The sequence below is a fragment of the Lissotriton helveticus genome, chromosome 12 (assembly GCF_964261635.1).
Source record: "Lissotriton helveticus chromosome 12, aLisHel1.1, whole genome shotgun sequence".
Lineage (NCBI taxonomy): Eukaryota > Metazoa > Chordata > Amphibia > Caudata > Salamandridae > Lissotriton > Lissotriton helveticus.
In genome coordinates this window covers 852922390-852946884 of record NC_136073.1, presented here as the reverse complement: position 1 = coordinate 852946884, position 24495 = coordinate 852922390, and the positions used below count along the sequence as shown (strand labels likewise).

At 44.4% G+C, this 24495-nt stretch overlaps 1 protein-coding gene across 1 annotated transcript in view; it reads right to left on the bottom strand.

Annotated features, from left to right (window-relative positions):
- ANKRD24 (ankyrin repeat domain 24) overlaps positions 1 to 24495 on the bottom strand; it is an 85218-nt gene that overhangs the window by 7552 nt on the left and 53171 nt on the right. The window contains exons 10-17 of the mRNA XM_078668932.1: positions 23350 to 23384; positions 21042 to 21137; positions 19287 to 19421; positions 19055 to 19162; positions 16891 to 16935; positions 16575 to 16664; positions 2163 to 2220; positions 711 to 832 (exon numbers count right to left, since the gene is read on the bottom strand). Of these exons, the coding sequence (XP_078525058.1) occupies positions 711 to 832; positions 2163 to 2220; positions 16575 to 16664; positions 16891 to 16935; positions 19055 to 19162; positions 19287 to 19421; positions 21042 to 21137; positions 23350 to 23384 (689 nt within the window). The remainder of the gene's footprint in view (positions 1 to 710; positions 833 to 2162; positions 2221 to 16574; positions 16665 to 16890; positions 16936 to 19054; positions 19163 to 19286; positions 19422 to 21041; positions 21138 to 23349; positions 23385 to 24495) is intronic.

Below are 24495 nucleotides of genomic sequence, written 5' to 3'. Positions count from 1 at the left end.
CGACTGAGGCAACATTTGTCATGGTTCTGTCCTTAACGTTTGATGCTGGGCAGAAGATGAGTGTGCTTGATGGGTGACGGTTCTGAAAGGCAGAGCTGTGTCTATTGTTTGTCTCTTGCAGGTCCAACTATGAAACAGAGGCAGCTGGCAGTGGTTGTGTTCTGGTGAGTGTCCACTAGATAGGTAGGTTCTCCTACTGTAATATTTGAGGAAGGTTTATGACAGTGATGCAAGCCAGACATGTGACTGAATACATCCTTGCTCTGGTGGCCACTTGCGGGCACCAGCAGGATGTATGACGATACATCGCGTTCTATTACAACGCGGTATATTACATCGCGGTCCTGACAACACAAGTCGTTACATCGACTTGCGCTGGAGGGTGCTGGACTTAGGGACAGTGTGAATTACTATTCCAACTCCAGTCTACGTACAGTAGGGAAGGTGTTGGAATAGTAATTTACACTATTCCTTAGTCTAGAGCACCCTCCAGTGCAAGTCGATATAACGACTTGCGTAGTCAAAACTGTGATGTAACATACCGCGTTGTAACTGATGCTTGGTAAAGGATGTTTCCCGCACCAGCATGCCTACAATTTTAGTGATTTTCAACTGGGCCAATGGCCCTCTCCTTTCAGCCTCTGAACGAGGGATAGTTCAGAGCTGGTTAAAAGCTGTGGATGGTTTGTAACACCTCAAGTGGGGGTTACCTGAATCTTTTCCTGCAGATCTTTATTTTCGGCTGTGAGGGTCTCCACCTGAGTCTGGAGCACCCCCAGCAGCTCTTCGGAGGACCCGGTCAGCGTCTTCTTTGACAGCAGCATCTCTGCCCCTGAAATCAGGAAAGTTGAGGTGAAGTCTTGACAGCAGCCATAAGGTCATCAACAACTACTCCCTCCAGTCTTTCACCCAGAACTAGAAAGATGCCTACAACACTTGGATGCAATTGGAAGCCATTGGTACCATCAAACCCCCGGGTAACTCTACTCTCCCTCTCCTCTTAGAGAAGGATCTCAAATATCAGCGTAACAGAGACTCTTCGAAAGGGGTGGTGCCTTGAGGACCCGTCTGGATACTGAGCCATGCTTCGGAGACAATGGGCAATAATGGGACACGAGATGGAGACGTACATGATTGGAGATGATAGAGATGGAGACGTACATGATGGGCGATGATGGAGATGGAGACGTACAGGATGGGAGATGATAGAGATGAAGACGTACATGATGGGAGATGATGGAGATGGAGACGTACATGATGGGAGATGATGGAGATGGAGACGTACAGGATGGGAGATGGTGGAGATGGAGACGTACATGATGGGAGATGATAGAGATGAAGACGTACATGTTGGAAGATGATGGAGGTGGAGACGTACATGTTGGGAGATGATGGAGGTGGAGACGTATATGTTGGGAGATGATGGAGGTGGAGGTGTAGATGATTGGAGATGATAGAGATGGAGACGTAGATGATGGGAGATGATAGAGATGGAGACGTACATGTTGGGAGATGATGGAGATGGAGACGTACAGGATGGGAGATGGTGGAGATAGAGACGTACATGTTGGGAGATGATGGAGGTGGAGGTGTAGATGATTGGAGATGATAGAGATGGAGACGTAGATGATGGGAGATGATAGAGATGGAGACGTACATGTTGGGAGATGATGGAGGTGGAGACGTACATGTTGGGAGATGATGGAGGTGGAGGTGTAGATGATGGGAGATGATAGAGATGGAGACGTAGATGATGGGAGATGATAGAGATGGAGACGTACATGTTGGGAGATGATGGAGGTGGAGGTGTAGATGATGGGAGATGATGGAGATGGAGGTGTAGATGATGGGAGATGACCCAGATGGAGACGTAGATGATGGGAGATGATGGAGGTGGAGATGTAGGTGTCGGTGTTTTAAAGTGAGATGGAAACAAGGATGGTGATGGAGGTGTAGATGAATATGACGATGGTGAGGATGATGATGATGAGGATACAGACGTGAGGTACATGAGAGAGGAATGATTTAGGTGGGCATGGGGACGCATGGAGTTTCAGATTGGGGATGACTGGAAAAAATGAGGACGTGAAAGAGATAGGAATGGAGCTAACACCTCATGCACAAAACACACTTTAGGAACATGATGATATACAGGAACTTACCAGGGAAATCCAGCAGCTCTTCCTCCCCGCCAGCATCTGCAGAATTGTGGTTTTCGTTCTAGAGAGTGAAACAGAAAGGATTGGCCTTTTTAGGGTTCCTGACCTTTGTGTCTTCTTTCATTGTGGACCAGTTCACATACAGCTCTACTTTATGTGGGCCAGAGCCTCACAAACCGATCCTTAGCTTCTCTGGCTTCCACCCAAGCCTCACAGGGTTCACATTTCCATTTGTCGTCTACTTGGAAATCATCCTAGAATCATGCAGTTTGTCACCAGAGTTGTACCTCCAGCTCAAGGCTTCATTTGCTGTCTGCTATTTATGCAGTCCCTGGGTGGTCTACAACTTTTCCCTTGCTATATATTTTATAGTTATCTATCCATTGCATTGCTAACTCCTGAGGCGAAAAGCCGGGAGGTGTTCTACTGCCTATTTTAACTTGTATACTGTGTATTTGTTTTTAAAAATACTTGCTGAATTTGCACACTATCCTCGACTCTTTGACTCCCCATAGCAGCTGAATACTAGCTGTTTGGGAAACAGAATCCACTTGTTTCTTGGCGCCATTGACCGCCGAGGGAGACGATAGCCAACCCATCTCTTGCTGGCCACGCCCCCTCCGCAGAGATAAACAGGGCGCGCTGATCTCGAGCGCTGCTCCATTGCATTGCTAACTCCTGAGGCGAAAAGCCGGGAGGTGTTCTACTGCCTATTTTAACTTGTATACTGTGTATTTGTTTTTAAAAATACTTGCTGAATTTGCACACTATCCTCGACTCTTTGACTCCCCATAGCAGCTGAATACTAGCTGTTTGGGAAACTGGAGAAAACGAAGGTTTTTAAACAGTTGTAGTTGGGTGCACTGCCAGTTTACATACATTTGATTTTGATCCTGTAGGTATCCTAGGTGCTACAGTAAGAAACCAATCCGATCCAAAACCAGGAGGGGCAGGGGACGGAGACACAGAGGACTACAGAAGGAAGCTGAGATCAGGGGCCAACAGGAAGTAGATGGTGCAAATACTAGGGAGGTGCAGGTGATCAACCTTTCTAAAATAAACCTCACTCCAGATATGGTTTCCCTTTTAAGCAAAGGACTTAGTTTTAACCCATATGCAACGGGGGATATTTGTAAACTGAAAATCGATTTGTTTAAATTTGTAAGGAACCTTAAACTTAAAAAGCATTTTTCAGGCATGGAGAAAAAGGACAGAGGGGTTTTCAATTCACCTGTAACTAGCACCACTGATTCTTTATCAATAAATGATGTGCATGCAACTCATCTTCTCTTATCATTGACTGACATGGAGGATTCTCCTCTAGAGATGGATAGACTGCTAGAGGAGTTGGATATAGAATCTGATTTTAGTATTGTTAGTGGACTAAAGTCCAAGTCCAAATGGATCCCTACACTACCTGGTGGCAATGCAATAGACAATTTTTACAAGCGTGTGTTAGAGGATCTTGACAAACTGAACCGTCTACGCAAGGACAGAATGTTCAAATATAAGGATAACCTCAGCAATGGACAAAGAGTAGCGCTTAACACACTCATGAACGACAACACTATCATCATACGAGAGGCAGATAAGGGAGGGAACGTAGTGATTATGGATCGCATAGACTATCAAAAAGAAATTAGTCAACAATTACAAGACGAAGTATGCTACGAACGCCTCACTTATAACCCCATTGGTCCCTTAACAATAGAAATCAACTCTCAGTTGTTAAAGTGGAAGCAATCAGGTTTATTAAACGAGGAAGAATACCTATATTTGAAAGTTTTTAGACCCACATATCCATGGCTATACACCTTACCAAAGATTCACAAGGAACTCCCATTTCCACCAGGGAGACCTATTGTTTCTGGCATGGGGGGCCCAACGGAAAGGATAGCAGAATACGTGGATCTTTATCTGGGTCCGCTAGTTAAAAACTTGCCGTCCTACATACAGGATTCTAAACATATCCTAAGTACCCTAGCAGATATGGAATGGCAAGAGGATTTTCTTTTAGTAACAATGGATGTGGTGTCACTATACACCAGTATTAACACAGAGCTGGGTATACGGGCTATTAACAAAATTCTATGCAACAGACCAGCTACACTATGGAAATATACTGAGATGCTATCAATAATGATAGAATTGGTCCTTAAAAACAACTATTTCATGTGTGACAAGAACTGGTACCGACAAAAACAAGGTGTAGCCATGGGCTCCAAGATATCACCCTCGTTTGCGAACCTATTCATGGGGGCACTAGAAGCAGACCTGATTTGGGGCACTAAGGGCGCTCAATATATCGACTCCATAATATTTTGGGGTCGATATATTGACGACTGCATCCTCATTTGGTCAGGCTCAGAGGAGCAATTACAAAATTTCTTCAAATATCTGAATGACAATACATGGAAGATCAACTTCACTATGAAGTGGAGCAAAACGAATATAGAATTCTTAGATATTGAGTTCTATATTTCTTCCAACTGTCTGCACAGTAGATTGTTCAGAAAGTCGACAGCGTGCAACGCAATCTTGCATGCATCGAGTTCACACCCCTTACACCAGATTAACGCCATACCCTTTGGCGAATTTATTCGGGCAAGAAGGAACTGTAGTGAGGACTGTGAATTCAAGAGATGCATTGCCAGCATGAAAGAAAGATTTCAAACAAGGGGTTATACATATAACACCATTAGAAAAGCGGAAAAAAGGATTAAAAGAGTGAGGAGAATAGACACCCTCACCACTAGACAGAAGCTTAACTCAGATAACAAAGAATGCATAAGAATGGTCACGGATTTCAATTCACTTCACTTGGACTTAAGGAAAAGTCTAACAAAACATTGGAGTTTATTGAAATCCGAAAAAACACTGACCGAGTACATTACAGAGAGACCACAAATCTCGTTTAGAAGAGGAAATACATTACGAAACAAGTTGAGTCCCACAGTACCCCGTGACATGAGGAGTACTGACTGGCTGACACAACGAGGTTTGGGCTTTCACAAATGCGGGTTCTGCAGTATGTGTAAATGGGCGAAACATGGGACAACCAATTTCACAGGCCCAGATGACATATGTTACACCATCAAGAACAATATTAATTGCACAACTAAATTTGTCATTTACATTATTGAGTGTGAATGTGGCAAGTACTACGTAGGAAGCACAATTAGGCCATTGAAAGAAAGAATGATGGAACATATAAGAGCGATTGTAAATTGTGACCCTAAATATCCAGTGGCTTTGCATGTAGCCTCATGCCAAAAAGAACAACGGAACAAAAATGTAAAATTCTTTGGAATTGAAACCATACCATTGGCAGTAAGAGGTGGGAATCGGGAATTGAAATTAAGACGTACTGAAGCGATTTGGATTATGCGTTTGAAATCGGTACAGTCAGGATTAAATTATGACCAAGAGATGCAATTTTTTCTGGGTGACTAGTAATAGGTACTGTTTATACCACATAGTCTGAATAATGTTTATAAATACTGTAATCTACTGCAGACCTGAATGAGTTCGTCTACATTTAAATCTTTCCGAATGCTGGTATGTTTTTCTCCTGTACATATGAATACTAGTATGAGACCTTAAAGTAACAACTTAAGATACTGCAGAAAATGTCAGATGCTAAACAGTCACAGTATGATTGGGCTTTTCACACATTTAGGAAGTCAGAATTATTCACGGTGTCCACTTCACCATCAACAATCATCTTTGAAATTAAAGTCACACTATATGTTGGCACTATTCAAGAATCCTTGATATCCGAATTCCCCAGATATCACATACTTTCTCAAATTGGAGCGTTTATATATATATTATATCCTTTATAAATACGCGATTGGTACTTTTTTCATTATTAGGTTTACGATCCACTCATCGCGATTCTCCGTTCTAAATATCAAGAAATACGATATGTTTCTATTATACAGAGTTTCTTCGTATATGATATAAAGCTTTTTAATAATTAACATTTCATCTCTACCACACGGGTAATTCACTATATGTAAGTCCGTGCAACATGGTCGACAAAGACTAATACTTTACGCGCTCTAGTCTCTGGAACACGTCACGTTCCAGTACGCATATACGTCGGTTTACACAGAATCACGTGTCCAAACAGGAACTGAGCTCGGAGGAGGTGAACCCGCCATACGCGCAGGAGAAGCCGAACACGGGTGAGTTAGGTGTGCGACCCTCTTCAAATTTGGAGGTACAACTAGTATATTATTTGTAATCTAAAAATATCATTACTCGTTCCCCTCCAGCGTCGAGTACATCGTAATCTTGGAACCGCAACTGGTATCCTTGCACTGAATAAAAAAGGAGTAGGTAAATCTTGCATAACAATTGTATAGCGATGACTTACGCTACTATGACTTGTTTGACCATGCTGATTTATAACATATCTGTTATTTCTCTTAACAGTAATAATCTCTTGATAACGACTATCATAAATACGAACAACTATATCGGGTCACCTCGGAGCCCATTATCATATGTCCTGACTCTATACTCATGTAAGTGGATTAGCAGCATTGAGTATTGTGTACTACGCTAGAAAGTGGTAATGCGCTAGATCGAATGTTATGGTTGGAACATAGGACGGTGAATTACCCATTAATATTTAATCAATTTTGGGTTGTAATTACCAGGACTCCAGTGAGATTTTATTGTGACGTCTGAATACACAGAAAATAGCTGTCTTCCTCTACTTGGATAACAACATAGATTATTTTACTTTGTTATAGAAACAGAGATATTGATCGCTGCTGGACGCACTCGAACCAGTAGTACTAGTCACGGGCCCGGCTGGGTCGGAATTATCACCAGCTGAGCGGTAAGCCGTTATACAATTAGTGGCGAACAGTCTCATTTGGTGGCATTTTGCCTGAATATTACCGAAAATTTTGGTTAGTGATGAGATTTTTTCGGTTTTTTCTTTCTTTTCTTGAATATATGCAGACCTTCTGACGTCGATACGGCCTTCTAGGTATGCTCTCACAATGACACTTGTCTCTCACTATTTTCACAAAATGACTAGCATGGAGGATGTAAGAGCCGGACACGATTAGGACACTTCCGCCAAAATATAGAGCATGTGTCATTGCTTGCCTACAAGATATACAATGGTGTTCTCGTCCCTGCACATGTCCATTACAATCACTATCACATATAGTCACGTCATTAAGGATAATCGGTAATATACACCGGAACTCCGACACGGATGTGTTGTGGTGGCACGAGCGATACAAATCTTAGGAAATGATACATTCACTGTATGTCCACTGCAGGAGGAAGTTGTATTGCATGTGACATAACGGCCAGATATTATGGCCTTGTATATAAATGTATTTGCTCAAAAAACATGCTAGACGCTACATATTTGTTTGTTTCAGCCCTGATGAATCGCGAAGGCGATGAAACACGTGTCGGCTGGCTGTAATCTCCATTAAAGACTCCAAGATTCACTCATCTTTTGGATATCTTGTTACTTCTGTCAGAATTGGTGTTTGAATAATGTTGATTATAACTGAATAATTGTTTTACTCACATTAGAGTGCTTCGGCAACCTGTAAAGTAACTAGCTGTTTGGGAAACAGAGTCCACTCGTTTCTTGGCGCCATTGACCGCCGAGGGAGACGATAGCCACGCCCATCTCTTGCGGGCCACGCCCCCTCCGCAGAGATAAACAGGGAGCGCTGATCTCGAGCGCTGCTCCATTGCATTGCTAACTCCTGAGGCGAAAAGCCGGGAGGTGTTCTACTGCCTATTTTAACTTGTATACTGTGTATTTGTTTTTAAAAATACTTGCTGAATTTGCACACTATCCTCGACTCTTTGACTCCCCATAGCAGGTGAATACTAGCTGTTTGGGAAACAGAATCCACTCGTTTCTTGGCGCCATTGACCGCCGAGGGAGACGATAGCCACGCCCATCTCTTGCTGGCCACGCCCCCTCCGCAGAGATAAACAGGGCGCGCTGATCTCGAGCGCTGCTCCATTGCATTGCTAACTCATGAGGCGAAAAGCCGGGAGGTGTTCTACTGCCTATTTTAACTTGTATACTGTGTATTTGTTTTTAAAAATACTTGCTGAATTTGCACACTATCCTCGACTCTTTGACTCCCCATAGCAGCTGAATACTAGCTGTTTGGGAAACAGAATCCACTCGTTTCTTGGCGCCATTGACCGCCGAGGGAGACGATAGCCACGCCCATCTCTTGCTGGCCACGACCCCTCCTCCGTCACTTGCTACCACTATAACTCATGTGTCAACACCGGAAGCGCAGCGGACGAGCGCAGCGGGCACGCCGATTGTGCGCCGAAGGCGCGCTTAAGGCAAGCTCGTCTGCGCTCGTCCGCGACGAGGACGCGCCTAGCGCCACAAATCCTGCTCGTTTCAGCTTGCAATCCCCCTGCTACACCCTGGACACACTGCTCAATTTACGAGGGTACGCGCACGAAGGTAAGCTCACCTTTGAAGAGACTGCTTCTCCCTTAACTGACTTCACCCACAAGGGCCTAATCGTAGGAGGCCTCCTGAACGTCAGATCTCTACCGAAGCATGCCACCGAAATTAATCTTCTTATAGATTCACACCATTTAGATGTACTTTTTCTTACCGAGACTTGGACACACGCCAACTGTGAGACCGATCTAGCCTCTGCCTGCCCCTTAAACTTTAACATTCTTCATCTCCCCAGACCCAAAGGCCGCGGTGGCGGAGTTGGTGTCATCTTCCGAGCCTCGTGGCAAATGAACACCATTGACATAGATCCTGTACCCGGGATCGAGCTCTTTGGTCTGACTATAAATTGCCACCCAGGAGGCACCTTTACGGTGATCATCTGCTACCGACCGCCTGGGGCTTTTTCCCTCTCGCAACAGCAAGTGCTCCTCACGACCATCACAAATATGGCAACCTCCCATAACAAACTTATTATTCTAGGAGATTTTAATCTCTGGCCAAACGGCAGCCTAGACACAGGTTTAGACAACCTTTTGCTGTCTTGTGACAGCGTGGGCCTTTACCAATTGATAAAGGACCCCACTCACTCCGCAGGCAACCGTCTTGACCTCATTTTTTCGAGTCCGGGCCTAACTCAAGTAGGCGACATTCTGCCTATAAGCTGGACAGATCACTCGCTCATTAAACTCTACATCAGCAACGCCACAATAAGAAAGCCCAAGAATCACTCACCACCACAATTTTCTTATCGAAACTGGAAAGCTTTAGAAAAACTTAGCACCTCCACCAAAGTTTTCGAAGTACAGGATAGTTTCTCTCCTACTAGCTCGGTGGAAAATAATTACAGATCCCTCAGCTCGAGAATTACTTCCATCGCGGACTCGGTTGCCCCTCTAAAATACTGTAAACCCAAAGGTAGAGCACCTGCTCCCTGGTACAATGAGTCCCTCAAAACCCTCAAATCAGCCTGTAAACAGGCTGAGAGAAAGTGGAGGCAAGGTTACTGCAACAACAACAAAGCCCTCTGGAAAAAGTCACTCCATGATTATAAATCCGCCATTGCAGAGAGTAAGGCGAATTACTACTGCTCCACTATAGCCAACGCGGCCAACAGTCCTAAAAGTATATTTCAGATCCTGGATAACATCATACATCCTGACTGTGTCAAAAACTCCATTCCCCCATCTCAGACCCTTTGTGATAATCTCGCTCAGTTTTTTACCGATAAAATTGAGACTATCATCAATAATCTGGCAACGCCCCCGTTACACCTCCACCCCACCCCTCCCGAAGCTGGCTCCACCAATCCTGATTCTCCAAGGTTAGCTTGCCCTCCTATGAATAAGCTCCTGGATTTCCCCCCTATCTCTCAAGTAGAATTTGAGAAAGTAGCATTGGGCATCACCTCGGGATCTCCCCTCGACCCTCTGCCTCCGAAAATCTGGAAAGCATGTGGGCACGAATTATTTCACACTCTACGGATGATTTGCAATCAATCTCTCAGCTGTGGTTTCGTCCCCATTCCCTGGAAGCAAGCGCTCATCACTCCGCTACTAAAGAAACCCACGCTGAATCCAGAATGTTTGTCCAATTTCCGCCCCATATCACTTCTGCCATTCCCGGTGAAGGTACTCGAACGTTGGGTCAGCAACTGCCTCTCAAACCACCTCGAGCAGCACCACGTCTTGGACGAATTCCAATTTGGGTTTCGCCCAGCCCATGGCACTGAAACTGCTGTGCTCACTGCCATGGAGGAGCTTCGAATGCGTGCAGACAGGGGCCAAACCGTGGCCTTGATTTTATTAGACCTGTCTGCCGCATTCGATACTGTCAATCATGGGACTTTGCTTGAGAGGTTGAGAGAGGCAGGGATCGACGGCACGGCCCTGCTTTGGTTTCATTCATATCTTAGTGACAGAAAACAGGCTGTATCCCTTCCCCCATTCCAATCGGTTTTCTCCCCTGTCCCTCACGGTGTTCCTCAGGGCTCCTCCATTAGTCCGATTCTTTTTAATGTTTACTTGAAACCACTGGTCACGTTAATCAAATCGCACAATATGACCACAGTAAACTATGCGGACGACACTCAGCTCTTGCTCTCTTGGGAGGGCGAAGACTCCATCCCCTTAGAAGCCTTCCACAACTGTCTAAGAGACACCGCAGGCTGGTTGCACCGGAACTCCCTCCAGTTCAACTCCTCGAAAACCGAGGTTCTGTTCTGCCCTGCGAGCCGCATTCCCCGCCCTCTGCCTGCTGAGTTCTGGCCCCCGGAAAATTCTAACAACCCACCACCTGTTACCAGTGTTCGCAATTTGGGCGTCATGCTGAATCACCAACTGAGCATGGAAACGCAGGTCTCAAGAACAGTTGCTACCTGCTCAGCCCTTATGCGCTCACTGCGCAAAGTTCTGCCTCTTCTACCACCTTCTGCCCGAGCATTGATAGTCAGGTGCACTATTCTTAGTCGCCTTGACTACTGTAATGCCCTCCTGTTTGAATCCCCTGCGACACTGCTGGACAGACTCCAACGAGTTCAGTCGGCAGCAGCCAAACTGGCTCTTGGTTGGACCAGGAGATCCTCTGCCACCGCTGCCTTGGCCGAGCTGCACTGGCTGCCGTTGAAGCAGCGTATTGCCTTCAAAGCCCTTTGCTTGGTCTTTAAGGCACTACACGGTGCAGGACCCAGACCTCTTCAACGTCTGTTCTCGTGGTACATCCCCACCAGAACACTTAGGTCTACAACCGCTTGCCTTGTGAAAGTCCCCAGATGTAAGAAGGCCAGGATCGGAGGTAGATCTTTCAGAGTAGCTGCAGCCAAGCTGTGGAACAGTCTGCCTGCCGATATCCGCCAAATTACTCATCTTCTACCCTTCAGGAAACGAATCAAAACCTGGCTCTTCCCTCTACCCCTCTAAGCCTGCCAGCCATAGTTCAACCCCCCCGTCTATAAACCCAGGAGTAGCTACCAGCGCCAGGATACCTGCCAGGTGACAGCCGCTCTTTATAAATATTTTAAATAAATAATATATTGAATGATCAACATTATATTAGCTAAAACATTTAACAAGAATGCCTTCTGTTCTTTCTCTTTCTAACATCATGTATTAGTTCCTTCTGTTATGCCTGAAAGCAAAACTAGATTTAAATACACTACACACCACACAAATACACTCACAAATCAATTATTTTAAATTTTAGGAACATTTACATGAAGCTACCATAAAACTCCCATGGGTGACTACAAATATTTGTACATTTCCAAACATTTTCTCAGGTCTCACAAGTACCATGTTTATCTCAGACTTGATATGTGACTTTCTTCCTGGATGCTAAGGTTGTCATTTCCTGAAGTAATTTCTCAATGTGCAATTTCTCTCCGTTCTGAATGATCACTAATTCAGGTCAGTCTGGCGCAGATCTGACTGGGACAACTGTCTGTTTCCCCTAATACGGACTCCCCACATAAACCGCTTCCTCTTTCCCAACAGATACTGCCCTCTTTTGGATGTTGGTATCCACTCCGTGGTTTACAGTCACAATTGTTGCTGCAATCTATTGAATCGAGGCATTACAATTTCGAGGGGGGTGCCCTTTGCATGAGCCCTCCTTCTTCTGAACTGAAATGAGTCAACCCACATTGCGCCGTTGCGACACTGCAAATTGTCTATGATTTTGCCCATCGTGGCTTTTCAATGCCAAACACCATTGTACATCAGGCCTACATCTACTTAGCTGGCTTTGTAGTAGGTCAGGGGGTGCAGTAACTAGTATAGGAAGGTATGCGAATTCTGGCATAGACGAAGTGATGCAAACAGTTCAAGTGAGCAACTTTTCTGCTTGTTTCCAGGTATATGCCCTTCTCTAGTTACAGACCAATGAAGTGATTTGTAGCAGATCACACACGTAATTTCAGGTGTCAGAGCCAGGATTAAATGCTAGGACTCCATGTGCCAAGCCACTAGAAGACTGATGATTAGAAGGAGTGATTGTCATCAGCCTTCTATCGCTACCCCTATTCATGTAGACTGGTCTGACCACCTCCTCATCCCATTCTCTCTTCACCTATCACACCATAACTCTCGGCCAACTTAAGAGGGATACTTCCTGGTTCCGTGACACTAAAAATTTTGACCTCGGTACCCTCTGTGATTCAGCTTTGCTATCACTTCCAAAGCTAGACCCGAACCTGGATGTTAACAAACTCACCTCCCAATGCCTCACAGTCCTTGCAGTCGAAATCAATAACGTCGCTCCTCTTCAAAGCAAAAAGAAAAGGCCCACTCCCTCAGCACCTTGGTTCAACAAATCCCTCTATGAAGAAAGGAAGTACCTAAGAATCCTGGAGAAACAATGGAGACAAGCGCCCCCACCGATAAGTTGGCCACGCTTCGTTCAGCAAGATCCAAGTACTGCAAGCACATCTTCCTTGGACAAGAATCGCACTTCAGAACCCTCCTCGACTCAGCCAAAAATAGTCCCAAAATACTATTTGATCTAATCAAGAATCCAAACTGCTCTCCCCCAACCTCCAAGTTGGAGGATTCTACAAAGAAAGCAGTGGAATTCGCTATATTCTTTGACAAAATAGTGAAATTACTTGTGGATCAGGTCGTTCATACTACCCCTCCAGAGGAGCGCAAATCCATAGCCATTTGGCAGAACTTTGACCCCATCTCTGAAGATGCCCTCCTCAAATGCATCCTCGAAACAAACCCCTCCAACCATTCTTTTGACCCCATCCCTAGTGCCATTGCCATCGACTTCTATACTCATTCTCTTTCCTATTGGACCACTCTGGTCAACCTCTCCCTCTGTCAAGGCTCTCTTCCTGTTTCCTTCAAAACTGGTGAGGTTACCCCTCTGCTTAAAAAACCCACTGCTGATGCGAACGACCTCAACAACTTCCGTTCCATCACTAACCTACCTTTTCTTGCAAAAATCACAGAAAGATGTGTAGCAAACAACTCTCCCGTCATATAAAGGACAATGATCTTCTAGACAATTTCCAGTCTGGCTTTATTCAAAACTGCAGCACTGAAACAGCCCTGCTGCAAGTGATTGATGACGAGCTGTGGATACTCGATTCAGGGGAGTCTTGTCTTCTAATTCTCCTTGACCTTTCTGCAGCCTTTGACACTGTCAATCACAACACACTCCTTAACACTCTTCAACAAAGAATGGGCATGGAGGGCACTGTGCTTAACTGGTTTGCTTCCTTCCTCTCTGATAGATACCAAATGATCAAAATAGTGAACAGTCTTTCATCTCCTTTGGCGGTAGGTCAAGGTGTTCCCCAAGGCTCTATACTTGCACCCACTTTGTTCAACCTCTATTTGGAACCATTGGGAAATCTCCTAAGTAAATCCGGGATCCTCTATCATCTCTATGCGGACAACACTCAAATCTACCTTAAGGTTGCCTCCACTCACGATCTCTCCATCCTAAACTCTACTCTCGACTCCATTCAAAAACGGATGTTAACTCCAACTTATTCTGAATCCCTCCATAACTGAATTCCTCCTCCTCTCCTCCTCACTTTCTCCTCCTCCAGTTCAATCATGGATGGATCAGGTTAATCTACTTAACAATAAACCCATCATTGTCGACAGCGCAAAATTCCTTGGTGTCATACTCGACAAAAAACTCAATCTACTCTCCCACATCAATTCCATTGCAAAGTCTGCTCGATACCAACTGCGCCTTCTTTGGGGGATTTGTCGCTTCTTCCCGGAGCAAGACCTTAAAACCCTGGTCCAATCACTGGTTCTCTCTAGATTGGACTACTGCAATTCTCTTCTTACTGGCCTCCCCAAATCCCACCTGTCCCCCCTTAAATCTGTTCTCCATTCAGCAGCTCGTTTCATATATGGGGCCATAAGAAGCGACCACATCACACCCATTTTATCCACCCTCCGTTGGCTTCCCATTGAGGCAAGATCGATCCACAAGACTGCCTGTATCACCCACAAAACCTTGCACTCCTCCTCTACTCGCTACCTGGCGAATAAACTGAAACTCTCTGGAGGCTCTAGACCATCACGTAATGCAGAAAATGTATTGCTTGAACCTCCCACTTTCAAAAAGGCCCAATCCTTTTCAGGCAACGCGGTGAGAATCTGGAACTCACTTCCGCCTCAGCTCCAGACCAGCACCTCTTCCTGGTCCTTCAAAACTGACCTTAAAGTTCTCCTTCTTCAAAGACACTTCCAAATCTAATTCACGCCCTCTCTATTCCCTGAAGGAAGTTTTTCCACTATAGGAAATTCTGTTCTCCATGCCTATAGAAGTGCCTTCTCAGTGTGTTCTTGTGTATTGAGTGTCTGCCATGTATTGCAGTTTTATACCTCTACTTGCATCTTGTACGCTTATGTAATTTGCACACATGTCACTTTTTCCTCTTGTAACGTATCGTTTGCTACCTTTTCTTGTATTTTGTTTGCTTTTGATACATGCACAGTTGTCACCTTTGCCTCATGTAATGTAACGTTTGCTTTTGTAACATGTCCATTTGTAATTTTCTCCTGATGTAACACTACTATTCCTATTGTGAAGCGATCTGACACCTTCGGGTAAAGTCTGCGCTATATAAAAACGCACAAAATAAAATAAAACAATAAAAAAAAAAACTTCTGGAATTTCTATTGGCTCCTTCTGCAATTGGGGTCTATTCAAATCTAACTTTCTCCCCTAGGTAGATTCCACCATGTCTTAGTGACATGGGGGAGTTTTCTTCCTCGCCTCCTGGTACAGCCATTGCTGTAAATGTACTTAAGGGATCTTGTCTATTGTAATATCCAACCCCTTTGTCGTGAGAAGCTTTCTACTGAAAAGCTCAGCATTAAGTCGTGTAGAAAGGCTGAAACACATGTGAAAATGATCAATTAATCAGAAATGTATTTAACATGCAACAATGTGGTTATGATAACATAGGGCCCGTGAACCGTTGTAATTATAGATTGTTGAGAAAACAACGTAATCAATTCTCTTTCCAAATCTGGAAGCCGGGATGACTTCTGAGGAAGCAGGTTCTAAAGCCTATCTTTAAAAAAAAAGTTGAACTTGCAATCTAGGGTTTTCGGGTGGATATTCCATCCCTTGGTATGGGAGCTGTACACCATCATCTACACCTTCAGTGGTATGTCGGCCATATTTAAAAATGGCTACCATGAAAGCATGAGATGAAATGGCAAGATCCGGCAGTGGAATGAACCACTTAATTACAGCACCACTATGCAAAAGGGTTGCGTTTACAAGGTCAATTGCAGACATAGGAATATACATCAAATTTAGAGGACATTGCTGGTAGGCATCTTTCAAATGTCCCTATCATGCTGGGAGGTTTTTACCCAATTTCTGAGGTACACTTGAATGCCAATTTTCTGAAAGACCATCTTGCACTTCACGGGGGTCTTTCATGGTGGTAATGCCACCTAAAAAGGTGTTGGACCACTCGCCCATATTTGGGAGATCATTTCATGATCACAAGTGGTAGTGGCAACCCCACCTCATGATTGTCCTAATGTTGGAGGAGAAGTTTCCGCCACTGAGTTCTACACCTTACGGTCCACTCATATTATCGAGGGCAGATGGAACACTGTTTGATTTTTAGCAGACGTCTCTATCTCACCCTCCCCTCAAGCAATTCGAAGACCAGCGAGTCTTCAACCAGAGTTAAAAGTTATACTGCGTTTGTTCAGTCTTGGAGGAAACAAGAATCTCATCTCTTGGCTCCAACATCCTCCAAATAGATGAGCTAATCGGATTAACAGAGATCTTCCACAGGAAACTTGACTCGTGTAGGTCTGCAAAGTCCCAAATGTATGTCCACCTAAATTTAAATGGATGTGTGGATTTCTCCCAAATATTTCTGAACTTGCTCCTGCCCTTTATTTATGACCTCCCAGCGCGTAGACAGTCACATTCTACTGTACCTTAAGATGGCTATGCAGTGCCTCCATCTCTTGTCTGAGTTGCTCTTTCTCTTGGTCTTTCTCTGCCAGCTGTTGTTGGAGAACGCGTATCTGTAGGGTGAGGAGAGGGAGGGACTGGTTATACAGGGTTCCACTTTGACAATTGCTTCCATGGTACAAGAATTCCTACCCTCGTCGCCGTACTCTGAAGTCATGCCGCACCGCATGTGCAAGAGGTGAAACAACCACAGGAACACCTCATTCAAGGCACTATGGACATGATGTTTGGAAATACTTCCACCCCAAGACCACCAGCTGGCGATGAGGAAGTATTTACCTGTTCTTCGCAGAGGCGGGTGGTGCCCTCTTCTACATTAAGTCGCTGCAAAGGGGGAAGAGAAAGGTGATCATTTATGAGCAGAATGATCGACTGAAATCAAACACATCACAATAAACCAAACTTGACAATCAATATCACACAAATATTAATGGCATACGAGACTTCTATGCAACTCACACAATTTAAGCTTTAGGAGTGAAATGTATGATTCTTGTGTTCATCAACCCTACACGATACATGTCCCGAAGTAGTCACCCAGACCCTCCACTATCCTTCATTCTAGGCGCAAACACAAATAATTGTCTTTGTCTCCATCCAGGTGTCTCTGTTCTGTGTATTCTCCTTCCGACACCTTTTGTTTGCCTTTTCGTAGCCAATATTTCAAATTTAAGTGCGGCAGAACTGAATTCCTCTTAAGTCTCAGTTTTTTTAGTAGATATTGAGGTTCTATGTTCTCTGCCCTCGACGTGCTTAGAGCACTGATAACCTTCACAGCCCTTTTCATGGCCTGTGAACATTTCATGTACTTTTGTTATATTATGTTAGGCAGATTTGTACAGCACACTATTTACCCAGTAAGGTACTCGGCTGCTATGCAGGTGTGATTCTAGACACACGTAGGGCCTAGTGGGAGCACTCGAAAGGCCAGGTCTTCAGTTGCTTGCAGAATTCAAGAAGTGAGAAGGAGGTTCATATGTGTAGCGGTGGGTCATTCCAAGTTTTAGGAGCGATATAGGAGAAGGCTCGACCACTGGATCTGGTTTCCCGTACGCGTGGGATCTGTGCAAGTAGGAGTCCAGACGAGTGGAGGTGTCTGGATGGCTTGGGAAAGCAGATACAATTGTTGAGGTATGCATGTCCAATGTTTGTACTGTCTTGAAAGTTTTGGTGAGGAGTTTTAAATGTGCTAGTTTGTGAATCAGGAACCAGTGAGCTCCTTCAAGTGTGGTGTGATGTGAGTGTGGCGTGGGGTGGGAGTTAGAGATTAATATTGGCCGTCGAGTTATGCAATGTGATGCAGTGCTGTTTAGGTGAGGAGTCCCAGTGCCCAAGCATTCCATTGTGTGTGCCTCCGCCTCCTTGAACCGGCCAAAAGGAATTGATATTCCCAAACCTACAAACTTTCCTGAGGACGCTCGACAACTCCTTGTCTCTGTGGTGTATATGCTGGGTAATGGACTACACAGAGCAAAATGGTTCATTCTGATTTACAGATATTTTCTAGGGGTCTGCTAAAATGTATATTTGTTCTTTAAAAAAATTCAAAATTTCATTTGGATTGATCTAGGTGATGAATTTCCTCTTTTTCTCATCTACATTTACAGATGCTTTCTGGTTAGTGACTCTGCTGCCTCGCTATAATTAAGGGTCTGGATGACAGGTTTTATTCATGTTTATTAGGCCTACACTGGTTGGTATCTGTACCGTCCTCTTAGGCCCGAATGCTGGATGATGATTATTCCACTCTCTATGGTCTGTGTCTTGGACGGTCATTTTTACTCTCTATGATTTGTATTCTGTATTTGTGCTATAACCCTCTCTATGATCTGTATCTTAGATGGTGATTAGTCCCCACTCTATGATCTCTGTCTTGGATGGGGATTGCTCTCCTCTATGATCCGTGTCTAAGATAGTGTTTGCTCCACTCTCTATGATCTATAACGTAGATGGAGATTAGTCCGCACTCTATGATCTCTTTCATCGATGGGTATTTGTCTAATCTCTATGATCAGTGTCCTAGATAGTGTTTGCTCCACTCTCTATGATCTATAACGTAGATGGAGATTAGTCCGCACTCTATGATCTCTTTCATCGATGGGTATTTGTCTAATCTCTATGATCAGTGTCCTAGATAGTGTTTGCTCCACTCTCTATGATCTATAACGTAGATGGAGATTAGTCCGCACTCTTTGATCTCTATTTTGGATAAGGATTGCTCTCCTCTCTATGATCAGTGTCCTAGATGGTGTTTGCTCCACTCTCTATGATCTGTATCATTGATGGTAAGCAGTCCCTACTCTATGAACTCCATGATCTCTAGCTTGGGTGTTGATTTCTCTCCGCAGTTCTATCCTGTTTGATGACTGACCCCCTCTCTATAATTTATATCTGCGGGGGTGAGTACCCCCCTCTCAAGGAACTCTAACATTTTCAGACTCACTTCCTTCTTCTGCTTCTTCAGCATCTGCTCCTGGCTCTGGATCTTCTGCAGGAGCTCTGTGCGTTCTTGCCTCAGGCGCACAACTTCCTCGCTTACCTCCTTGTCCTCCTGCAACAGGTGAAAAAAGACTAATGATGGCACAGATTTCTTAGTTCGTTCTGCACACCCTCATCTGTATAACACCAGGGAATAATCCTGGATTGGCCCATTCTGCCCCCGGAAGCCGTATTACCTTTGCAGACTTCTTAGCATCTCCCTTTCTCTTGTTGGGTTTGGAGGTGCTCTTAACTGGGGGCGGTGCAGGAGCCGGGGGCGGTACCGGAGCCAGGGTTGGAGCTGGAGCTTGGCTTGGCGTCTGCGGTCTGCTCTAGAAAAGCAGAAAACAAAAGGTTTCAGAGGCAACTCACAAGGGGGCTAGAAAGAGCCTTCCTATAGGAATCCAAGAGATGGTTACAAGAAACCCAAGTATCACAGGCAGCAGGGTCAGTCTGAAGACTGTGTCGTGGAGTTGTTAGTGGGTTTTGAAAATGCGAGTGCGGTGTAGGCTGGAGATGCAATTCTCAGTAGAGGTGGGAGCGACACCATTTGATAAATATTGGAAAGAGTGTTTGTAGGTGTGAGTCTGAGTGAGTTATGAAGGTGTGAGTGCTGAGTGATAACTTTTGATGAGGTGAATTGTGTATTAGTGCATGTGTGGTGTAGTTGGGAGTATGTTATATAATGCAGCTGTGAATCTAAGCATGTGGTGAAGGTTTTTTTGTGTTGTGTTTGGTGTAGACATGCAGTGAAGTGTAATGTGGTGGGTGGTAAAGTTGTGCATTGCTACAAACAGAGTGCCAGGGCAACAGCTATCTGTCGGTCTACTTTATGCCTCACAGCATTTAGAAGGCTTTGCTCTAGTGCAAGTGAAAATGTGCCCTCCTGCCTTAGGGCAAGATGTAGTGTATGTGTTAAATATACCCACCCCAGTCCTTGGCAAGGCCAAGGAGGGAAGAATAGAACCCTACCGCTTAACCCGCATGTGCAAGGCAGGGGCACATGTTCAGAACATGCCTCCCTCGCTGCTCTGCCAGACTTCAGAGGGTTCCTTTTCTTAAACAGCCTGGTCTTATAGTCCTGGGATGTATAATAGTCCCTGATGCATTTGTATTTGAGACTCACTGTCATTGCAAGCCTTGAAAAAGACCCAGGCCTGCGGGCCATGACAGGACGAAACACGTGATGGATAGAGATCTCTGAACGACCTCTTTTCTACAATAATTTGCTATATATGATATTGAAATTACTCAACTTTTGGATATGTAATAATACAATATGATACTTACTGTTCTGGCACCCCTATTTCAATTCATACATTACTTACTTACATAGATATCAAATTACAAATCAGGTGCACCCCACAACAAATCTATAGTCTATATAACTTAAACATGTAAAGGTACCAATGTATATCTTAGGATTCTGGGCCTTCACATGTATGACAGCCCCGGGGTTCAACATGCATTCAGGGTGACAGGATGGTACAGCACTTCTGATCTGCTGCACCATTTGTCTGTAACTAAAACTTATTAGAAGCAACTGGATATTTCAGAAGAATCTAATACCCTGTCTTTTTTTTGCTCTTTTCCATTAGCTGTTCTTCTCCACCATTCATTCTGAGGTTCTTCAAGAGAAGAAAGGACATTATGCTGTAAGTACAACCTACATGGCACAACAATTTACAAACAAGTTCTCCCAAGATGAACCGCGCAAGGCCCTCTTCATACCTGAGGTTTGTTGTGTTCACCCCGCAGCCTCTACATAGAGCAGGGGGCGGGTGGTGTGTGACTCTTATGTTATGTTATTTATATTTGTAGAGCGCACGGTTACCCGGAGGTGTCCTGGTGCTAGTAGCTCAACTCTACTGAGAATGACAGAGGCTGTGCTGTAGCTCTCTGGTGCAAGTCTGTTAAGACATAGGTCTCACTGTGGAGTGGTTGGACCTTACCTGGCCCGGGGCACCGGGCGGTGGAGGCGCTCTTCTCTTTCGCGGGGTGGTGCTCGTCTCTTGGGTGGCGGGTGGTGGAGGGCTGGGTGCTGGCAACTACAGAAAAACAGAATCCGTAAAGGGTTGGCATGCCGTGCTTCTCCCTGAGGTCACTTCTCTACGCTTACTCTGGAAAAGCGCTTTGACACCTTTGGGTCATGTTTGCGTTATATAAAATGCATAAATAAATAAATAACCCTTTCCGCATTTGTCACCTGCCGCACGCCGCCCTTCCCCCTCCCCTAAGCCCCTGTTCCTCATGCTGCCCTTCTCCGTGCCATCCTTTCCTTGTGCCTCCTTCCACACTGTGATGTGTTCTGCATTGATTTTTCTAAAGCCCTTAAAACTGTGCATCTGACATGCCTTCTTTTATGCCCTGAAGGCCTCATAGATTTATCGCATGCATATTTCTATGTATTATGATTAGTGTTGTATAACTCTTTTTTTTTTTAGTTTTCCCCGAATCGGCTATCAGACCTCTGTACATAGCACAAGTTGCGTTACGTGAGGACACAAGATTTGCCCAGAATCACAGGATGTTCAGCGTCATTGCCGAGACTCGAACCCGGTTCCTCAGATTCGAGGTCGAGCGCCCTAGCCCTTAGGCCGACTCCTCTCCCAAGTTCCAGGTAAAATCTGCATTACACAGGCGCAATCTCGTATAATTTTTATAATTTCACATTACGCTTGTACGCAAAATTCCTCAAATTTCCATGTTGTGTAATTACATGCTGCTCACAGAACAAATTTAGTGTAAGTGCACAGGACTGAGTAGCTGCTGTACCCAACACTTGAGTGTTTTTGTGTTTTTTTTATAGCACAAAATGCACCCTTTGGTCAAAAAGAGACAGAAAGGCGCCTTTCACTTTAAAATATAAAACCAAACGCTGATTTTGAATTTCATGTAAAGACGCCAAATGTTTCTGTAATTCTGTATAATTACGCAAAAGCAAATTACACAATTTTCACACACCACTAACAACATGTTCTATACTCATGCTGAGTTTTAACAGCGTGTTTTACTTTTCATATTCATAGACGCATATGTTGGATAGTGTTTTAATATCAATATAGAGAGAGACTGCATTGATAAAATGTGGAAATCATTCTCATTGGTGTTCTCTCATCCTACATCACCGGTAGTGCCTGATTTGTAAAAAAAAACACAAGTGCAAGGGCCCTGTCAGGAGGTAACTGCAGCTTTTATCCATTTCTATTGTAAATTAAATTAATAAACAACTGGCGCCGTGCTCGTCTCTAATTTGAAGAAACAGCGGCATCGTGTGGTGGACTGTCGTAAGTACCAGTGTTCATCTGGGGAAGTTTTTTTTTATCAAAGCAGCAAATTGAGAACATTCTGCCTTGGAGCCAGGGTTAAATGCAAACTGAATTAATTTAGTGTATTATGTTATCTGCATACATAATATTTACTGTTTGCTCATTTATAATCACTCCATGTATTTTATGAACTATTATAGTAGTTGTACATATGTTATGCACTAGGTTGTCTCCAAATGAAGCCTCATAAAAATTATGCATCATATTTTGTGCGTGTGTCTGCTGCATTGGTGAAGGGACAGTGAGCCCAGTAAACTCATGGGCCTCTGAGAGGTGCTGGTTTGTTTCTGTTGCGTTGAAACCCCAAACTCTCTCTGGGTACGTTCAGCAGAGACCCAAGGCCACCACGGGTGCATTTTCCCCACTCATGTTGGTAGACCTGTGCTTGACTCAGGGTCAAGGGAAATCCACTGTGTATGGCAAGGATTGACCCTTGACCCCAAACACCATGTCCCCTCCCCCATGGTATCCTCCCAGATGCCACCATGCCACCATTCCAAAGCTGTGCATCTCTGCCCTCCCTGGTCCATCCTTCCTTGAACCGCGTATCCCCATGCTGTCCTCCCCCTTCCAGTGCCCTCTTTTCTCATTATGCCAAAACACCCAACCACCTCTCATACTGGAGCAATTATACTCAATTTGCATCTAAGCAGCATCAGAAGCAATGCACTAGATTGCCCATCTGCCAGGTGTGACTGGTCTATGCAATTGGGTGTTTTCTTCAATGTCCTTGCTTGTGTTTGTTTACAAGGGAAAACAACATTACACTTCCCAGAAGAATAGCAAGGGGAGCCTGATAAACTCACACCTGAAAGTGGACACTTTGAGGTATTTGGCAATGAGTTACTCCCTGAGGTTGGCCCTTACTCTGAAATCAGTGCTCAGACTTTGAGCCCCATCACTGTGAGAGGGGTGGGGGGGGGGGGTTTACCTGAGTAGATATCTCCTGTTTCTCATCTTCCTCCACTGTGCAGGGCCAAAAGAGACAAAAATGACATGTTAAAGGATTATTTCAGATTCACATTAGTTGATCAGATGTGGCAGTGTGCCTGAACAGGAAAATTAAACTTCAAGGCACTAGAAGGACCAAGATGTACAGCACGTGCTAAGAACTCACTTCTTTAAACTTCACCAGTGCACTGAAAGTGTGGATGATACATGACTTCTAGCTTTTAACATGTTGTATGGAGCAAATCTCAAATGTGTCCTCTGGATGAGCTCAACCCTTGGCTCTCTGCAGGACCAAGCACTCAAAAAGACCCAGTCATTAAAAAGTTGCATCAATAATCCACAGAGGGATAATTTTGAAAAGCTGAAGCACTGTGCTCATTAATGACAACGCCTACTCTAAACTTTCTGTAACTCAAACTTTATCACAGCAGCTTATATGTGTAAATCACAGCTGGACTCATGAGGCACAATATGGACGAGGGTAAGTAAGCCCAAAATAGACTCTAAAGGCAGCACCGAGGACCACAGACACAGAGAGATACAGGGTCCCAGGACTCTTGTCACAGGTGTTCACTTGGGAAAAGTAGCAGGCCTGGTGTGGCAGGGGCTTTTGTTTTCACTTCAGTGCAATACAAGACATTGCACTTTACACTGGGATGCACAAAGCAGATAAACTACAAGATGTGATACACCCACCACCTACAAACAGGAGTGCACTGTGGGCTCATACTTCAGAGGGGTTTTTGTTTTGGCACAAACTCCCTGGCAGGTCAGACTTGGGAAGAAGGTAAGTAGCCCTTTCACTGGCACAGAGTGTGACATTGATGATGGGGGCTGATTATTGCAGAGTCAAATTGTCCATGTCCTCAGTGTCGTGGTGTGGTGCCTACAAGGTTGCAATGCAAAACATGAAGTGCCCAACACATAGTGAATATTCTCAAGTGGTTTGTAAAAGAGATGCTGTAGAAAGGAATTTTCTAGCAAGAGAAGTGGGCTAGTTGGTTGAGAGAATTTTAGAGCCTAAAAAAAAAAGATTTAACCAAGATATGCATGCTCCAGAATGAATCTGGGATACTCAAATATTATCTTAACTAGAGAGTTTCAAAATAAAATCCTGGGTGTCTTT